The sequence below is a fragment of the Narcine bancroftii genome, chromosome 4, assembly GCF_036971445.1.
Source record: "Narcine bancroftii isolate sNarBan1 chromosome 4, sNarBan1.hap1, whole genome shotgun sequence".
In the NCBI taxonomy this organism is placed as follows: Eukaryota; Metazoa; Chordata; class Chondrichthyes; order Torpediniformes; family Narcinidae; genus Narcine; species Narcine bancroftii.
Genome location: NC_091472.1, coordinates 266898794 through 266919390, shown reverse-complemented (window position 1 = coordinate 266919390; position 20597 = coordinate 266898794). Strand labels below are relative to the sequence as shown.

At 38.7% G+C, this 20597-nt stretch overlaps 1 protein-coding gene across 3 annotated transcripts in view; it reads right to left on the bottom strand.

Moving 5' to 3' along the window:
• Positions 1-18191, bottom strand: part of LOC138761943 (RNA-binding protein 43-like) — a 34579-nt gene extending 16388 nt beyond the window's left edge. Inside the window, exons 1-2 of one of the 3 annotated variants that reach the window (XM_069934965.1) lie at positions 17997-18191; positions 6785-6999 (exon numbers count right to left, since the gene is read on the bottom strand). In XM_069934965.1, the coding sequence (XP_069791066.1) occupies positions 6785-6977 (193 nt within the window). In that variant the 5' untranslated portion in view covers positions 6978-6999; positions 17997-18191. Of the gene's footprint in view, positions 1-6784; positions 7000-17255; positions 17489-17658; positions 17925-17996 lie in introns of those variants that run through there. The other 2 variants (XM_069934964.1, XM_069934963.1) reach the window with 2 other exon arrangements.
• Positions 18192-20597: the final 2406 nt, after the last annotated feature.

Genomic DNA, 20597 nt, shown 5'->3' with positions numbered 1-20597 from the left:
TTCCATCTGAATTTTTTTAAAATATATTGATTCCTCAAGTTATGGAAGTGTTAAGACAGGCAGAGGAAACACATACTTTACCTGAATCTTCTAAAACAGCAATAATAACTGTGATTCCAAAGAAAGAGATCCATTAAAGCTTTCTTCAGATAGACCTATATCTATATGATTATAAAATGTTAGTAAATTGGTTGGCACATTATTTACCAAAATTAATAAAGATGGATCAAACTAGCTTTGTTAAAAGAAAGTTGGCAGACAATGTTACCAGATTATTAAGTATCATTAATTTAGCACAGAAAAAAAAAAGATATGTGGCTTTTGATGCGGAAAAGGTGTTTGATAGATTAGAATGGGATTTCTTATTTAAAGTTCTTGAAAAATACACTCTGGGTCAAACATATATAAACTGGATTAAAACTCTGTATAATGAACGGAGGATTAAAGTAGTAACAAATGGGCATGTTTCTGATTCTTTTCAATTAACTAGATCTAGTAGAGAAGTATCTCAATTGTCTCCAGCTTTGTTTATTTTAGCAACAGAGCCATTAGTGGAATTGATTAGGTCAGATGCTAAAATTAAAGGGTTCAGAATTGGGAGAGAGGAATATAAATTTATTTGCAGGTGATGTAATCTATTCGATCGAACTGGAAAGTTCATTGCATAAATAGTACTCTAGATAGAAAAAATATGGTATAGTATCAGGTTATAAAGTGAATTGGGATAAAAGTGAGATAATGCTTCTAACTGTGGCAATTATAAAAACTACAAAAGAAATATCCAATTTAAATGGCCAAAGATTGGAAAATATCTAGGGATTTGAATAGATAATAATTTAAATAACATTTATTTGAATTACAATCCTTCAGAAAATTGATGAGATTCTAAGAAAAAATGGATAGATTTACTATCTATCTTTACTAGGTAGAGTTAATTGCATCAAGACAAATATCTTTCAATCATTACCTATATCTGTCCCACAAAAGTTTTTTCAAGTTTTAAATAAAGACATAGGAAAGTTTATTTGGAAGGATAAAATGGCAAGAGTTTCATTAGAAAAATTAACATAGAAATTTGAATTGGGAGGGTTACAATTTATAAATTTTAAAAATTATTATACAGTAGCACAAATGTAATTTTACTCTTTTTTTGAGGAAGGACAGAAACCAGTGTGGATTAAAATAGAGATGGATAAAATTGGAGAGATGATGTGTGAAGATTTTATTTATAAATAGGACACAAGATTAATAACTGGAGATAGGGATACTCCATTGCTGAAACATTTGATTACAGTGTGGGATAAAATAAATGTTGAAATGGGAATGAGGAATAATGTAATTCATTAAATGCCATTGACACAGAATAGACCTGTACTATTTACAATGAATAATCGTCTGCTTGACGTTTGGTTTCCTAAAGGAATTAAGCAAATAATAGACTGTTTTGAAGACTGAAAAGTAATGACATTTGATCAATTAAAATAAATACAGAATAATACAATATTTTTGTTATTATCAAATAAAACTTATTTATGTGATAAATTAGGTCCAGCAATGTTATTGCCTGAAAGGAGATAGATAGAAATTTTGATTGGAAATAAATCTGTTAAAAAAATTATTTGGCCTATGTATGCATTATTGCAAAAGGAATACAAAAACAAGGAACTTATATCTAGGCAGAGATGGGAAATGGATTTAAATATTAGTACTGAGGGAAAAATTAGTTAGAACTTTGTCATGACAAATACAATAAATGCTTTTTAATACTTTATTTAAAAAGTTAAACTATGATACATAGTTAATAAACTTAATACAAAGTATAAAATATTAATGTATACCTGGAATATAACAGAAACCCCTCTAACCCTGACCCTAACTCAAAAAAACCCTCTCACCTTTGTATACCCCTTACCTAAAACCACCACTAACTACCCCTTCTAAAAGAAAAAGAAAAAAGGAGATACAAATTATAACAACATGGATTGAGACATTTCACTACACCAAGGCAGAAGTATTCAAAATTTCAAACCCATATAATCCAAATAAGGGTTCAAAACTTTCCAAGTGAAAAAACAATGATCTCGTCAATTATATGTTTTTTTTTTTCCCAATGGTATACAAGATCTCAATCAAAGTAAATTTATCATATATCATTTTTCCAAGTAATTGCAATACATTTTCTCACAACTGCTAATCCTAATCTCAAAAATGCTATTTGAAATTTATTTAATCTTAATTCCAAAAAAGTCTTTTTAATATTACTTAACAAAAATATTGATGGATCAATTAGGAATTTAACTTTAAAAATATTTTGAAAAAGTTTCTTAAACCGCATCCAAAAATCTTCCAACTTTTCACAGAGCCATGTTGAATGTAAAAATTTTCCTTTTACTTCCTGGCATCTAAAACATAAATCTGTAGAAAGTAAATTATACCTCATTAATTTCTCAGGAGTTAAATATAATTCGTGTACAAAATTATAATGAACTAATCTACATCTTACATTCACTATTTTTATACGATCTTTACACAAATTTCTCCAATCCTCCTGAGTAATTTTTATTCCTAAATCTTTTATCCCCATTTCAACCTTGATTTTGTAAATCTGGCTTAAACATTTTATTCTGTAATAATGCATACATTTCTGATACAAATCTCTTTTCCTACCATCCATAATTAAAATTTCAAAACTAGCCTGTCTAGGCAACCTCATAATATTCCCAACTTGATCCATCAACAAAACTTTAACTTGCTTAAAAAAAACAAGTATTCAATGGCATTTCATATTTTTCCTTCAATCTTGAAATGTAATAAAATAACCTGCTTCATAACAATCCTGTACAAATTTAATTCCTATTGAGCCCATATTTTCAAAAATTATTAACCGTAAAAGGAAGTTTATTCTGATACAAAGATGTCTTCATAGAAACTTTACCACATGTACCTATCTCTTCATTTATTATTCCATATTTCCATCAAGTGCATCAAAATTGGTGAATTATGTTTACATAACTTCAAATTCCATTTATATACAAATTGATCCCTCTTATTCTCATGAATTCAATTTAATTCAATATCTGCCTGTCCCAATCTAGTTTCCAAATCAAACATTCTATTAATGAACTTTAATTGTGCCGCCTTATTATAATTTTGAAAATTTGGAAGTTGTAATCCTCCTAAATCATACTTTCACGTTAATTTTTGTAAAGATACTCTTGGCATTTTATCTTTACATAAAAACTTTCTAACTATAAAATTCAAATCCTTAAAAAATGAGAAACTTTACAAGGAAAAGACTGAAAAATATATTGTAACCTAGGAAAAATATTCATTTTAATACAATTAACTCTTCCTATTAATGTTATCGATAAATCATTCCATCGATTTAAATCATTCTTAATTTTATAAAATAAAAGTAAATAATTTAATTCATATAAATGATTAAAATTTTTATCAACTTTAATACCTAAATATTTAATTTGATCTGTCCATTTAAATTTATCTTCAATTAATTGCATAATTTCACTTTTTTCACCAATTAATTTTATAACCAGATATTACTCCATATTGTTCCAATCTATCATACAAAAATCTCAAAGATTCTTTTGGTTCTGTAAAATAAATCAAAACATCATCTGCAAATAAATTAATTTTAAATTAATCAGATTTCACTTTAACACCTTTAATATTACTATCCTGTCTTATTAATTGTGCCAAAAGTTCAATTATCAATGCAAACAATGTCAATGACAAAGGGCAACCATGTCTAGAAGACCTCTCCAACATAAACAGTGACAAATACAATAAATGCTAGATATAGATTATTACAAAATAATTTATTACATCAGTTGTATCTTACCCCACAAAAATTACATAGACTGAAATCAGATTTATCAGTTAAGTGTTTTAGGTGTAATCAAGAGACATTTTTTTTTGCACTACACCTGGTCACATTCAAAATTAAGACCATTTTAGAAGGAACTAGGAGCATTTTCAGAACGGGTTGCGGGAGTTAATTTCCCTCAAGATCCTATGCTTTTCCTATTATCTTGTTGTTTGTCCTTCGTAGTCCAAGATGACCATGACTTCAAGGTTTAACTCATAACTTCTACTTGACTTGGATTAAAGCGAGGGAGAGTTGTGCAGGTCATCAGCCTCACTCTCTCGTTCCGGCCTATCTGGACCCAGTGGCAAGACATAGTCGAGATGGCTGGAGACAGGTCAGGATAAAGTAGATGGCCAGCAGTGTTCTGTATGTGCCTCACTGTGTTCTCTCAGTGCTCCACGACACATTGCTGAGAATCGCCTTTCTGCCCGTTGAACAAGTGATGGTTTCTTCCACACAGTCCGTTGAATCCAGGCTTCACATGCTAGGTAGACAAGCCCTGAGTGTTGTGGGTCCACGGCAGTTCTTGCGGCGTGCTCGCAAGTCTCCCTACCTATTGTTGGACTTCCTCATCCACCTATGCAGCTGTTGGGAGATGTCTCCTCTTCCGCCTACTTCGCTGTTGGGATGATCAGCTAGTGATGTAGTAATGACACCACCCACTCACTTGTTTTCACCCGCTAGCTGAAGTGGTTTCCAGGGTGTGGCACGAGGAGCGAACAAGTGAGAAATTTAGGAGATAAGTGAAGTCCAGTAATGCCTACCATCCCCACTTTAGTGGGCGTAACTATCAGCACCAAAGATACTCTCTCTCCTCAGAGATCCCTACACCTCCTATTATCTAATGTATCTGGGATAAGACCAAAAATTAAATTTAATGTTTCAAAAAAATTTGTGAAAATTGCATTAGCAGTGGCAAGAAAATGTATAGCAGTAACGTGGAAATCAGATTCATATTTGGGAATGGATAGGTGGCATGCTGAAATTTGTGGTTGTATACCTCTTGAGAAGATTACGTATAATTTAAGAAACAGATATGAATCCTTCTTGAAAATATGGTGTCCATACTTACAAATTATAGGTATTAATTTATAAAAGCTATCTCCTAGAACTCTGAGAACCTTATCAGCTTCTTGGAGTCAATTAAAATATCAAGGTACAAGTTTAATGAAATTATGAAAATTTTAATAATCAGGCATATTCTATCTTAATTTCTTACTTTTTCTTTTCTTTTTAGTTTTTCATCCTTTTCTACCTTTCCATTTCTCTTTCTTTGAGGGTTATTATTTGGGGGTAGGGATGGGAGGGATATGGGAGGAATTATACACAAAGACATGTATTATAATTATGTGATATATGATTGATATATTCTGTTTTTGGATTAATACATGTGTGGAATTTAAATAAAAATATTCAAAAAAAGACAAAGAAGATAACAATAGACTTCAGGAGGACCAGGAACGACTAGCCTCCACTACACATCAACAACTGTGCAGTGGAGAGAGGGTGAAGAGCACCAAGTTCCTTGGAGTTCACTTAACCAGTGACCTATCGTGGACACTCAGCATCTCATTTGTCAGGAAGGTGTAACAGTAGCTGCACTTCCTAAGAAAATCAAAGCAGGCAAGGCTACCGGCCACCATGAGGTCAACTTTCTATAGAAGCTCTATCGAGAGCATCCTGGCTGGCTGCATCACAGTGTGTAATGGTTGTTATAGAAAAGTGGATCACAGGACCCATAAGAGTGGCAGAGAAAATTACTGCAATCTTCCCTCCCCATGCCCTCTCCCCCCACCCCTCCGGGATCATGGTCTAAAGAGAGGACGAAAAATCACTGCGGACCCATTCTACCCTACCCACAGCATCTTTTCGCCTCTCCCATCAGGGAAGAGATACACCAGCCTACACCACCAGACTGAGGACACAGCTTCTTCCACAGGCAATGAGAATGCTGAACGACCAAAGGAACTGCTCAGACTAAACATACAGGACTTTCACTTGTACAAAACAACATCTTTTTATTTTTTTTTTAAATAGATTTAATAGTTGTCCTGCATGTGTTGTTTGTTATGTCTTGTTGTGTGTCTGCATGTTTTATACCGAGGACCAGAGAATGCTGTTTCATCACGTTGTACTTGTACAATCAGATGTCAATAAACTTGACTTGAAAATCTGATGAGATAATTGGTAGAGAAATTAAGTTGAATACCTTGGCTCTCAAAGTTCTCAAGAAGGCAGTCTACATCATAAAGGACTCCCACCACCCTGATCACAACTTCTTTACACTGTTACTTCAGGCATTTGATACAAAAGTCTGAGAACCAGCACCTCTAGGATGAAGAACAGTTTCTTACCAACACTCAGATTCTTGAACCTCCCCTTGTTCCGCTATTGCTCTGACACTATTACACCAAGGACTGTCTGCGCTACTGCAAGTCACTTTTTTGCAAAATGATTTCTGTGACTATTTATTATCCATCTTATGTGTTTATTTTCTATTTTAATTCAATTACATTTACTATGACAGTTTTTTTCTTCCAAGTACCTGCTCAGCAAGCAGGAATTTTGGTGCAGATATATACTGTACAATGTGCATGACAAAAGGTCATCATCATCCAATGTTGAGACAGAACAGTGGATTTTATACACCATGGTGTCCTTCAAACATACAGTATATCTACACTCTGCCTTCAATTGTATTGTGGCATCCTCATTCACTAACACCAAAACGCACAAGATCTCCATATCCATATTGATGATGTTGCCAAGGATTTACCTGCCTGATTTGTTGTGGGAACGTGAGAAACACAACAGAAAATCCATTTGTAATTTGGAGATGCATTTGTGGGATAAAGGTCATTGAACACTGATCTTTAGTTTCTTAATCTATAAACTCACCTTCCTTCTTTTCCAAAGTGATATAAGCACTGCCCATGATATCAGTTGGATAGATGACACTTTCCACCTCACCACCCCCATTCCTCGGCCTTAAAAAGTGAATGGTGAGTTTATCAACCATGACAGTGCTGGGAAAAACATCCTCAGGAAAGCCCGATACAACAATGGTCCTCTCTGCCCAGTCAGCTTCCATCGTCTCAAGAGGTATGGAGAACCTACAGAGGTAAAAGAAACCATAGGTCATAACAAGGCAGAACAGACTTCTGATTCTTGAATCTGGAGCCAAAAAGAAACTGCTAGAGGTACTCAGCAGATGGTACCACATAGGAACATAGGAAATAGGAACAGGAGTAGGCCAAAAATGACCCGTCGAGCCTGCTCCGCCATTCAATAAGATTATGGCTGATCTGTGGGGGATAAACAATTTTCGATGCTTTGTATCAAAATGCCCTTCACCAGAACTGAGAGTGGAGAGGGAAAATGGGAAGTATAAAGAGATGGGGAGAAGTGAGATTTGAGGCAGGAGGTGATGGATGAACCAAGGAGTGAAGGATGACAGACAATTGTAGCCAGATGAAGGAGGGATGGAGTTGGAGATGGAGGCAGGTAAGTGATGTAGAAGTAGATAAAGGGTGGGGGGGGGGGGGGGGGAGAAGAAAGGCAGATGGAACCTCGTGAACCGGGAAGATGAAGATGAATGGTGGGAGGGGGAGACTGGGTGAATGGAGAGCTAGAACATTACACCACAAAAAAAGAGGCCCTTCAGCCCTTCTAGTCTATGCCAAACTATTATTCTACTATCATGAGATAGCAGCTCCTTACTTTATCCGAATGAAGTCGAATGCAAATCAGTAAAATAGCACCTCAACTTCTGCCTTGGTGGTATGCAGTCACTTGGAATGAACACTGAATTATCCACCTTCAGGTAAACTGCTTTCGCATTGTTCCCATTATGTTTATTTTATCCCACTCTGCTAGTTTGAAAAGTCTTACCAACATCACTCCTTGTAACCTGATCTGCCGTAATAAATCTCCACATAGCCTGTTGTTTTAAACCTTACTCCTTCCACACCTGCATGCCACTGAAAACTGAAAATGCTCCAGTCTTCCCGCAAGTTCCAAGGTCACTTAACTGCAGGAAAGTTATTAATAAGATTGAAAGAGTGCAGAGAAGATTTACTGGGAAGTTGCCAGGACTTCAGGAACTGAGTGACAGGAAAGGGTTAAACAGGTTACGACTTTATTCCCTGGATCTTAGAAGATTAGGGGAGAGTTAATAGAGGTATTCAAAATTATGAGGGGTATAGACAGAGTAAACGCAAGTAGCCTTTTCTCACTGAAATTAGGTGAGTTCAAACCAGAGAACATCGATGAAGGGTGAAAGGGAAAAAAATTAGGGAGAACTTCTTCACACAGAGAGTAGTGGGAGTGTGGAACAAGCTGCCAGCTAAAGTGATGAATGCAGACTCAAATTTAACATTTAAGAAAAATTTGGACACGTACATGGATAGGAGGGGAAGGGAGGGCTATGGACTGGGTGCAGGTCAGTGGGACGAAATAGAATGGTTCAGCACAAACTAGAAGGACTGGAGGGCCTCTTTTCTGGGCTGTAATGTAAATGTTCTCAGAGGTTTGTTGAACCCCCCCCACCCCAAAAAAAAACTGCTCAAGAAACTCAGCTGGTTGACCAGCATCAGCTGGAGAAAAAGAATGGCTGGCATTTCAGGTTCAAAGACCTTCATCAAGACCAAGTTTAGAGACACCCAGGAAAATGAGGACAGGGTGGGAGGAATGGATGGGCATCAGTCAGGGATTGGTGAACCAAGGAGGAGTGAACGACAACAGACAAATCAAAGGAAAGGATATCCTGTGGATGAAACGTAGCTGAAAGATGAATGAAAGGTGATGAGGACATTGAATGGCAGGTATCAGGCAAAGGGAGAGAGTCTAGAGAAAGAAAGGGAGCAGATGTGGGGGGGGGGGGGGGGAGAGAAGATGAGTCACAGGGTGGGATTGGAGACAACCAATGGAGTGGGGGAGGAGGAAGTGATTTTAAAAAAGTGAAATAAGAAAATCTACAGTTTCGGGGGCTGAGTGCAATGTACAAGTGCTGGAGAAACTCAGCAGGTCATATAGTATCCATGGAAAGTGAAAAGCAATCAACGTTGCAGGCCTCAGCCCTTCATCAGGAATATGGGAAAAACAGCAGCATAAAAATTTGGGGGGAGGAGAGAGAATGAGAGAAGGATGGCAGGGGAAGGAGCAGGAGCGCATGCTAACAGGTAATAGGTGGATACAGGAGAGAGAGCAGAAGAAAACAAAGATTTTGGGGGAAGAGGGAAGAGGCTAAGAAGTGTAGCTCTCTGATCAAAGAAGCAAGGTAAAGGATGTGGAGCTAGAGAAAAGGAGGTAGGGAAAGACAGCGATGATGGTTGGGGGGGAGGCTGGGTGATTTGTGTACTGATAAATCAAAGCCACCCGTAAAATTGGAGGAACAACTTGTTAGATTCTATCTAGGCCAGTGGTTCTCAAACTTTTTCTTTCTACTCACATACCACTTTAATTATTCCTTATGCCACAGGTGGTCTGTGATTTGTAAGGGATTGCTTAAGGTGGTATGTGGGTGGAAATAAAAAGTTTGAAAACCACAGTCTTAAACAAACCTAATTGACACATTATGCGTAGTTTCATAACTCCAAAGGAAATAGGCTAATGACAATTTTTCTCAAGCAAAATATTTCAGTACAATTAGATCTAGAGCAGTGATTCTCAACCATCCTTTCCCACTCACGTATGACATAAGGATTACTTAAAGTGGTATGTGAATGGAAAGAAAAAGTTTTTTTATATATTTTATTTAAAAATAAAAACAACTATGATTACAAGAATAAAATATATCTTAATTCTAACATGGTATATATATATATATATGTATAACTAAAAAAGCTAAGAAAAAAAACCAAAATTCCCTCCACCCCAACAAATGCACCCCACCCTCTAATCTTACCCCTATACCCACTTAACTGCTAAAAGAAAAATAGAGAAACAAAAAGAAAGAAAAAAAGAGAATACCAAAACACCAATTCTTATATTGTGGAATAAGGAAACCCCACTACAACCAGATCACCATCTTCAAATTTTCCAATTAAAATAATCCAAATCTTTTTAAAAAGATACTATTTATCCCTTAAAATATACGTTTTCTTCTCCCACGGGATACAAGGCCTAAATTCTGAATGCCATTTTTGTAAATGAAGTTCCATCTGATCTTTCCATGAAATAGCTATACATTTCCTCACCACTGCCAATCTCAAAAAATCCATTTAAAATTTATCCAATTTATATAGCATATCAAAATCACTAATATCCCCAAATAAAAATGTTTTTGGATTCTAAAGAAAAAATATTCTGTGAATAATCCTTAATCCGGGACAAAAAGGGTTTAAACTTATCACAAGACCATACTGAATGCAAAAATGTACCTTTCTGCTCATTACATCAAAAACACAAATCAGAAAAACTCAAATTATAAGTTACAAGCCATTTAGAATTTTTGACAGACTATCATTACAAATAATTTTCCAATGGTCTCTATCAAAATCAACTCCCAAATCTTTCTCCCATTTAAATCTTGATTTATGCAAATCAATTTTAGGCATTTTCTGTTGCAATAATTTATACATTTCAGAAATAAAACCTTTCTTCCCTCCATCACGAACCAACATTTCAAATTTCAACTCTTTAGGTAAAAACAAATTCTTCTCAAAATAATCATGTAACATTGATTTAATTTGATAATAACAAAAAAAAGTCTGAGTTGGTATTTGACATCTTTCTTTCATCCTTTCAAATGATAAAAACCAACTTAATTCATAACAATTATTTATCAACTTTTCTGATTCCAAATCTTAAGAAGGTCATTATTAACCGTAAAAGGAAAAAGTTTATTCTGATACAAAGGAGTATATCTAGATATTTTATCTTAATTACCAATTTCTTTATTTATCTCATTCCAAATACCTATCAAATGAGATAAAAAGGCAATTTATATAAAATAATTTAGCATTCCATTTATAAACAAATTGATCTCTTCTGTTTTCACTAATTCTATATCTGCCCAAGTGAAAAGGCTATCCAAATCAAACATTCTATTAATAAATTTTAATTGAACAGCCTTATAACAATTTAAGAAACTTGAATGCTGTAATCCTCCAAATTCATATTTCCACATTAACTTATGAATAGAAACTCTTATTAATTTACCCTTCCATAAAAAAATCCTAACTACTGTATTCAAATCTTTAAAGAACTTTTTAGGAATATTACAAGGAATAGTTTGAAAAAAATACTGGTCTAGGAAATATATTCATTTTTATGCAATACACTCAACCATCTAAAGTTAATGGTAAATCTTTCCATTTATTTAAATCCTCTTTAATTACAGAAATTAACAGGAAATCATTTAAATCATATAAATGATCTATATGTCTATTTATTTTAATACCTAAATACTTAATTTGATCCATCCATTTAAAACGTACTACAGGTACACGATCCTTTATCCGGAACCCTTAGGGAGCAGCATGTTCTGAATTTCAGATTTTTCCGGATTTTGGAAAGCCCACCCGAATTGTGCTGCCGTATCCACCCCACCCTCTTTCGGTCCCTCGGCCACCTCCCCCGGGAACCGGTCCCTCAGCCACCTCCTCCAAGCACCAGCCCCCACCCCGTCTCTCTCCCCACTTACCGGATTTTTAAGCTTTCTGGATTTTAGATGTTCGGATAAAGGATCATGTACCTGTACTTCTTTACAAACAGAATAATCGGCTTCTGACAATGGCATAAGTTCACTTTTATTCCAATTCACTTCATACCCTGATAATTCTCCATATTGTATTAATCTTTCCTGTAACACTTCCAATGACTCCAATGGTTCAGTTAATTAAATCAACACATCATCCACAAATAAACTAATTTTAAATTTATCAAATCCTGGTTTAATACCTTTTATATTCCTTTCTTTCCTTATTAATTGAGCTAATGGTTCAATCCAATAAAATAAAATAATGCAAATAATGCTGGTGATAAGAGGGCAGCCCTGTCTAGTAGATATTTCTAAATTAAAAGAATCAGATAGAAGCCCATTTGTCATAACTCTAGCTTTTGATTCTTTATATATTGCCTTAATCCAATTTATAAACATTGGTCCAAACCAAAATTTTTCCAATACTTTAAATAAAAAACACCATTCCACCCTATCAAATGCCTTTTTGGCACCCAGTGATAAGACCATTGGTAAGTTGATTTCTCCCAAGAAATATTTATTAAACTAATTAATTTAAGTATATTATCAGCAGAATATCTTCCCTTAATAAAACCCATTTGATCAATGTGAATCAACTTGGGTAAATATTGCACTATCCTATTAGCCAAAATCTTAGTCAAAAGCTTATAATCAAGATTTAATAAAGAAATTGGCCAAAAGACCCAGGGCTCAAAGGATCTTTATCTTTTTTAAGAATCACTATTATGATAGCCTGTGAAAAAGATTCCGGTACAGATTGTATATCCCTAACTTGCTGTAAAACTTCAACAAACACTGTAAGCAACAATTTTTGAAATTTCTTATAAAATTCCATAGTAAAACCATCCTTTCCTGGAGATTTACCATTTGGCATTGAATTAAGAACCAACATAGTTTCTACTTGCTTCTTCCTTAGTCCAATTATTCAATATAGGTCACTGCAACTTGCTTAAAAAAACCATCTTATTTAATTCTGGTCCTGTACATTTCAGAAGTATATGCTTCTTCATAAAATTCCTTAAATTTTTCATTAATATCTTGAGGTTTATAAGAAAGTTTTGATTTTTTTCTAAATTCCTTAATTGTTCCAGATATCTGTTCAGATTTCAACTGCTCCATCAAAACATTATGTGCCTTTTCCCCGAACACATATTTTTGTTTAGATCTTTGCAATAAACGTTCAACTCTAAGTTTGTATATTATATTCCAGTTTCATAGCATCTAATTGAGATTTTTTTCTCTTTATCTAATGTACTTCTATGTAACTCTTTTTCCAAAATATTTATATCTTTCTCTAACTTATCAACTTCAGCTAAATATTGCTTTTTAAGCTTAACTGTAAAACATAATTAAAAAAAAAACACTTTTAAAGTATCCCATACTACAAACTTACTCTTCAGAGAGTCTCTATTTACATCTAAAAATTGTTGTATTTGCTTGGTAATATATTTACAAAATTCATCATTTTTCATCAATAAAGGATTAAACCTCCAATGATAAGTAGAAACAATCTTTTCCATTACTGCATAGACCAATGAATAGTCTAATAAAATCCTAGATTGACATTCAGTCCATACATTATCCAATAATTGAGCTGACAATAAAAATAACAAATCTAGAATAAGTATCATAATGAGCTAAATAATATGAATAATCTCTCTCTTTTGGGTTTAATTTCCTCCAGATATCTATTAAATTCCTTCATCAAGAATAGTAATTTTTCAACCATCTTAGTTCTGGGCATCACTTTACCAGATTTATCAACTGAAGGATCCAAGCAACAATTAAAGTCACCCCTACCATAATTTGATCATATGATAAATTAAGCAAAATATCCTGAAAAAACATCTCATCATCCATGTTTGGTGCATAAATATTCACCAAGTCCAAGACTCAGAATAAATTTTACAATTAACTACCAAAATCCTCCCAAATGACCCATACATTGATTCCAAAAAAAGGCAAATTTTTATGAATTAAAATTGCCACCCCTCTAGCTTTAGAATTGAAAGAAGAATAAAAAATGTGACCCACCCATGCACATGAGTTTTTTTCTCCCGGGGGTGGGGGGGGGGGGGCTGGTGCTCGCTGGTCCAGTGAGTCAGGATTGGTAAAAGATAGGTCCAAAACCCAAGGGGGGGGGGGGGAAGAAGTAAAAAAGTTACAGTTGTGGAAGAAGAGGATATGGCATCAGGAGCAGTAGGAACAGTGGGAAAATTCCAAGAATCCAGCTCAGAAGAATTACTATTTAATGAACAGGAAGAAATAGAAGGGAAACCTGTTGCAACCCAGGGTAGGCATTCATCTAAATATAAAGACTATTTTGAGTTACAATTCCAAACAATGTCACAGCAGATTTTTTGGCCTTTCTTTCTCTTTGGCTTGGCTTCGCGGACGAAGATTTATGGAGGGGGTAAAAAGTCCACGTCAGCTGCAGGCTCGTTTGTGGCTGACCAGTCCGATGCGGGACAGGCAGACACGATTGCAGCGGTTGCAAGGGAAAATTGGTTGGTTGGGGTTGGGTGTTGGGTTTTTCCTCCTTTGCCTTTTGTCAGTGAGGTGGGCTCTGCGGTCTTCTTCAAAGGAGGCTGCTGCCCGCCAAACTGTGAGGCGCCAAGATGCACGGTTTGAGGCGTTATCAGCCCACTGGCGGTGGTCAATGTGGCAGGCACCAAGAGATTTCTTTAGGCAGTCCTTGTACCTTTTCTTTGGTGCACCTCTGTCACGGTGGCCAGTGGAGAGCTCGCCATATAATACGATCTTGGGAAGGCGATGGTCCTCCATTCTGGAGACGTGACCCATCCAGCGCAGCTGGATCTTCAGCAGCGTGGACTCGATGCTGTCGACCTCTGCCATCTCGAGTACCTCGACGTTAGGGGTGTGAGCGCTCCAATGGATGTTGAGGATGGAGCGGAGACAACGCTGGTGGAAGCGTTCTAGGAGCCGTAGGTGGTGCCTACGGCACCACCTTTTGGCCTTTACATCTGTTAATAATAAACTTGCTAATGTGATAGAAGATATTTCAACTGTTAAAGCAGTTGTTACAAAATATGCAGAAGTGGTGGATAATGTTCAAGAGAAGGTTAAGAAGATGGAAGTTGGAAGATTGTGTTTGTGATACTGATCAGTGTCAACAAAAGTTGAATACTTGTGATGATTCTTTTACGGAATGGAGGATTAAGAAGAAAATGGAGGATTGAAGAAAATTGATTTATTGGAGAATCAGAGCCAGTGGAACAATGTGAAGATAGTGGGTTTACTGGAAGAATTTGAAGGCTCTGAACCAGTTATTTTTTTTTCAAAAATGGATACACGATGTCTTGGGAATGGAAATGTTTCCGAATGAACTGGAATTGGACATAGCCCATAGAGCACTGAGAAGGAAACCATTGGCTGGTCAACCACTTCGATGTGTTTTGATTAAGTGCTTGCAATATCAGGATAGGGAAGTAATTCAAAGATTGGCAGTTCAAAATGGATGGTTCAGAAGAGTCTTTTTCTATGCAGATCTTAGTCAAAATATTATTAAAAGATGTAAAGAATTTAATTCAGTGAAAACATTTCTCTGGCAGAAGGGTTATAAATTTTTTTGAGGACGATGGTCATGCACTGATTTTTGCTAAGCACAAAAATTGAATGGAGTTATTAAAAAGAATGGTAATGGGGTTCAAAAGGGAAAAAAAGGTTCAGAAAGATTGATTGGAAAAGATGCAACAAAAAGAATCAAGTGATTCTGAAGAGATCCTGATTGATGCTGAACAAGTGATCAAAGATTTGGAAGAAGCTTATCATACTTGAAGTTATGGTTTATATATTTTTTTGTTAAATCTGTTCGGGAGAGAAGCAGAATCTCATTGTAGCTCAACCAACACCATCGCTCACTTAGTGGCTTAGGCCGCTACCTGTGTTTAAAGGGGAGTAGTAATTAGTACTTAAAGGGGGGGGGGGGGGGTATTTGTTTTTTTTTAAAAAAGAGTATGTTTCTTTTCTTTTTTCTTTGAGGATAATTGGCTATTAATTTTTATGTGGATGGAGACCCAGCTGCACAGATTGAAATCACCACAATCTAGATGGCTAATTTAAAGTTTGCTACATTTAATGTAAACGGTCAACCAGTTTACCTATCTCGGCTGCACCATTTCATCAGATGCAAGGATCGACAATGAGATAGACAACAGACTCGCCAAGGCAAATAGCGCCTTTGGAAGACTACACAAAAGAGTCTGGAAAAACAACCAACTGATAAACCTCACAAAGATAAGCGTATACAGAGCCATTGTCATACCCACACTCCTGTTCGGCTCCGAATCATGGGTCCTCTACCGGCACCACCTACGGCTCCTAGAACGCTTCCACCAGCGTTGTCTCCGCTCCATCCTCAACATCCATTGGAGCGCTTACATCCCTAACGTCGAAGTACTCGAGATGGCAGAGGTCGACAGCATCGAGTCCACGCTGCTGAAGATCCAGCTGCGCTGGATGGGTCACGTCTCCAGAATGGAGGACCATCGCCTTCCCAAGATCGTGTTATATGGCGAGCTCTCCACTGGCCACCGTGACAGAGGTGCACCAAAGAAAAGGTACAAGGACTGCCTAAAGAAATCTCTTGGTGCCTGCCACATTGACCACCGCCAGTGGGCTGATATCGCCTCAAACCGTGCATCTTGGCGCCTCACAGTTTGGCGGGCAGCAACCTCCTTTGAAGAAGACCGCAGAGCCTACCTCACTGACAAATGGCAAAGGAGGAAAAACCCAACACCCATCCCCAACCAACCAATTTTCCCCTGCAACCGCTGCAATCGTGTCTGCCTGTCCCGCATCGGACTTGTCAGCCACAAATGAGCCTGCAGCTGACGTGGACTTTTTACCCCCTCCATAAATCTTCGTCCGCGAAGCCAAGCCAAAGAAGAAGAGACATTTAATGTAAATGGGCTCAATAACCCAATCAAACGTAGGAGAAAAAAAGGTCAAGAACAACTGGCTCTAGGCACTCTCCGACCAGACTGCATCTATACTGACCTCCAATTTCAGTAATCTCCCTCTCTCCTTTCCTCCAGCTCCCCAAAACCTTCCTTCACCTGTCAGAGAACTACCCTTCTTAGCCCCCTGCCCCTCCCTCTACCACTTCTTTCTCATCGACCCTCCCACTTGCATCCACCGATTACGTCTTAGCCTGTACTCCTCTGCCTTCCCTTCCTCCCTCCTCCTGATCCCACTTTTTATTTTATTCCGACATCCCACATTCCTGACAGGCTCCGACCCAAAACTTTGCCCCCCATGAATGCTGCCTGATTCACTGAGTTTATAGAACACCAAACATTAGAACACAGTACAGGTCCATGAAAAGCTACTCCACAATCTAACCGTTTCATACCTCAACATCTATTTTTTTTCTTACATTCCTGTGGCTATCTCAGTGTTCTGAATGTCCCAGCCTCCTCCCACCACCGCCAGCAATGCATTCGGGCACCCATTCCTCTTGACCTCCACTCGCCTTGAGCAGACAGCCTCGGATGTTGGCACATCGAACGCCTGCTTCACCACCCCATCAACTTCTGCGGCCCTTCTGTGCAGGGCATTTACCCCCCCCCACCCACCCCACCCCCACCCCACCCCCCAGACGCTGCTCGCCGAGCCCTTTCAGCATTTCTGTTTGTTTCACACAACTGAAATGTCGTGGTTCTCCTCCCACGGGGCCTCTCGGCCCTTCGGACTGTTTCCAGCATTTCCCTTCATCTTCGATAGCGTGCGTGCATCTCCCTCGATTACGTGACCCTTTGCCCGCTGACTCCAGCAGGGTTTTTCCAGGGTCACGCCATTTGGATCTGCTCTGAAATAACCAGTTGCAGAAGCGGAGAGTTTTGTGCAGGGCGGCCAAGGTAAATCCAACCAGAAGGAAACCGAAAGTAAAATAAACCCCCACACGTTTCACAGGTCGAGTTGAAAATAACAAAAATGCAAACTCCGCCTCATCGAGGCACGGACCTCGCCACCCAATTAATGGTGGGGGTGGGGGTTGCCTGCATTGGGTGCCATGTCCCTTCTGCTCCCCAGCCCACCCAACACTCACCCAGCTCTCCAGCGGTCAGCTGAACTTGAACGTGGAGCCAGCGCAGCCTCACGGGGTCATGGACCCGGAGTCCGGGCAGTGGGGGCGGAGGCTGCGTCTCCGGATTGAAGGCACAACGCGGTACTAACGCGGTGCTGCCACGGTGGGGGGGGGGGGGGGGGGGTTGCGCTGAAACGCAGTGGCGACTCCGCTCCGACTGGCGTTGAACCAATTCCGCACATTTATCGCGACACCAACCACCCTCCACTCTCTGGGCCTCCTCGCAATGTATCTGAGCATTTCAACGCAGACAGCGCAGATTCACCGAAGGAGCCAGTGTGATTCCCAACATTTATTACCTTGGAATGATTTGCTACATCGGACGATTCTGCGGAGACGCTGCTCGTTATCCGCCCACTCTCACTTGGCGTCTGCGGAGGCTCTGGAGGCGGAAACACACACACACACACTCTCATACACACACACTCACACACTCATACTCTCTCACACACACATACACATTCTCACACACATACACACTCTCACACACACACTCATACTCTCACACACACTCTCTCACACACATTCTCACACACTCTCTCACACACACACTCTCTCACACACTCATACTCTCTCACACACACATTCTCACACACATACACACTCACACACACACTCATACTCTCACACACACACTCTCTCACACACATTCTCACACACATACTCACACACTCTCTCACACACACACTCTCACACACTCATACTCTCTCACACACTCATACTCTCACACATACACACTCATACTCTCACACATACACACTCTCTCACACACACTCACTCTCTCACACACACATACACTCTCACACGCATACTCATACTCTCTCACACACACACATACACACTCTCTCACACACTCTCTCACACACACACATACACACTCACACATACACACACTCACACACATACTCTCACACACACACACTCTCACACATACTCATACAAACACTCACTCTCACACACACATGCTCACACACACTCTCACACACACTCGCACAATCACTCACACACTCATACTCTCTCACACACACATACACATTCTCACACACATACACACTCTCACACACACACTCATACTCTCACACACACTCTCTCACACACATTCTCACACACTCTCTCACACACACACTCTCTCACACACTCATACTCTCTCACACACACATTCTCACACACATACACACTCACACACACACTCATACTCTCACACACACACTCTCTCACACACATTCTCACACACATACTCACACACTCTCTCACACACACACTCTCACACACTCATACTCTCTCACACACTCATACTCTCACACATACACACTCTCTCACACACACTCACTCTCTCACACACACATACACTCTCACACGCATACTCATACTCTCTCACACACACACATACACACTCTCTCACACACTCTCTCACACACACACATACACACACTCACACACATACTCTCACACACACACACTCTCACACATACTCATACAGACACTCACTCTCACACACACATGCTCACACACACTCTCACACACACTCGCACAATCACTCACACACATACTCACACACACCAACCACACATCTCGAGAGGGAGGTAAAATGCAGGATATTGTTGGTCGTTTAAACCAATCTCCACACCAACAACCTGGATACTTCCAAATGCAATCTCCCTCTCCCAATTCCTCTGCCTGCGGGATGTGAGGCCTTCCACTCCAGGACACTTGAAATGTCTTTTTTTTAATAAAAAAATGATATTCCCTTATAGTCAGCGATAAAGCCTTGTACCCCAATCTTTTCCTTTCCTTGTGCTTTCACTCTTCCCCAACCCCCACCCCAAAACCAGATCCTATTCTAGCCAGATTATGGACCCTCTGGATACACTTCTGTCTGGTGTGGAGGTGGCAAATCTCAGGACAAGAATAATACTCCAGAGGGTTGTTAACTCAGCCTGCAACATCACAGGTACCAGACTTCACACCATCAAGGACACCTACATGAGGTGGTGTCTTAAAAAAGCAGCCTCTATCCTCAAATACCTTCACCACCCAGGCCACACCCTCTTCCCTGCTACCATTGGGGAAAAGGTACAGAAGCCTAAAGATGAGCACTCAGTGGCACAAGGACAGCTTCTTCCCTGGTGCCATCATATTCCTGAATAATCAATGAACCAAAGACACTGCCTTACTTTTTGTGCACTATTATTTTTAGTTTTTTATATTAACGTTGTAACTTGTCCAGCATTTAGAAGGCACTAATGTATATATTGACCCACTTGATTAGTATTGCTTTTTTAAATGTCTATTTTGTTTTTACTTCTAACATGTACATAGAGTTATTGATCGTCTCATGGTTGGTAAGTGGTGTATCCTCTGAGGGGTGGATTGTATTGTGAAGGGTTGTGGCTGTCATGTGACCAATTGGAGGATACACCAGCTGCCAATCAAGTTTTGGTTCCTACCTACCCATTGTGGTTGGTGTCATGTAAATTACCTGGACTGGACTCTCCAGTCTGCTTGGACTTGGCCTTGGGCCATTGGTTGTTGTAATTGGATTAAACCCCTGGCACTGAGCCATATCTCTACTAATGACCTGAGCTGGACCCTCTAGCACTATAAAGGTGGCACATGTTCTTTATTCTCTCTCCTAGCCGGCTTGGGACCACCCTGCTTCACCCGAGGCCTAGAAATGTAGAAAGGTGCTAGAGAAACTGTTGGCAAGATGCGCACTGTTAAAAGGGTTGGGAGCATTTAATGACTGTCCCTTGTAGCATACAGAGCCGTGCCTGCACTGAGTCAAGTGGTGTTGGGCCATCATCGTGATTTTTCCTTGATCATTGTTTGTACCAGTTCATTGTATGTGAGGGTGTGTATTTTATTCCCACGCTATTTTCCCCATGTTCATTATTTATTGT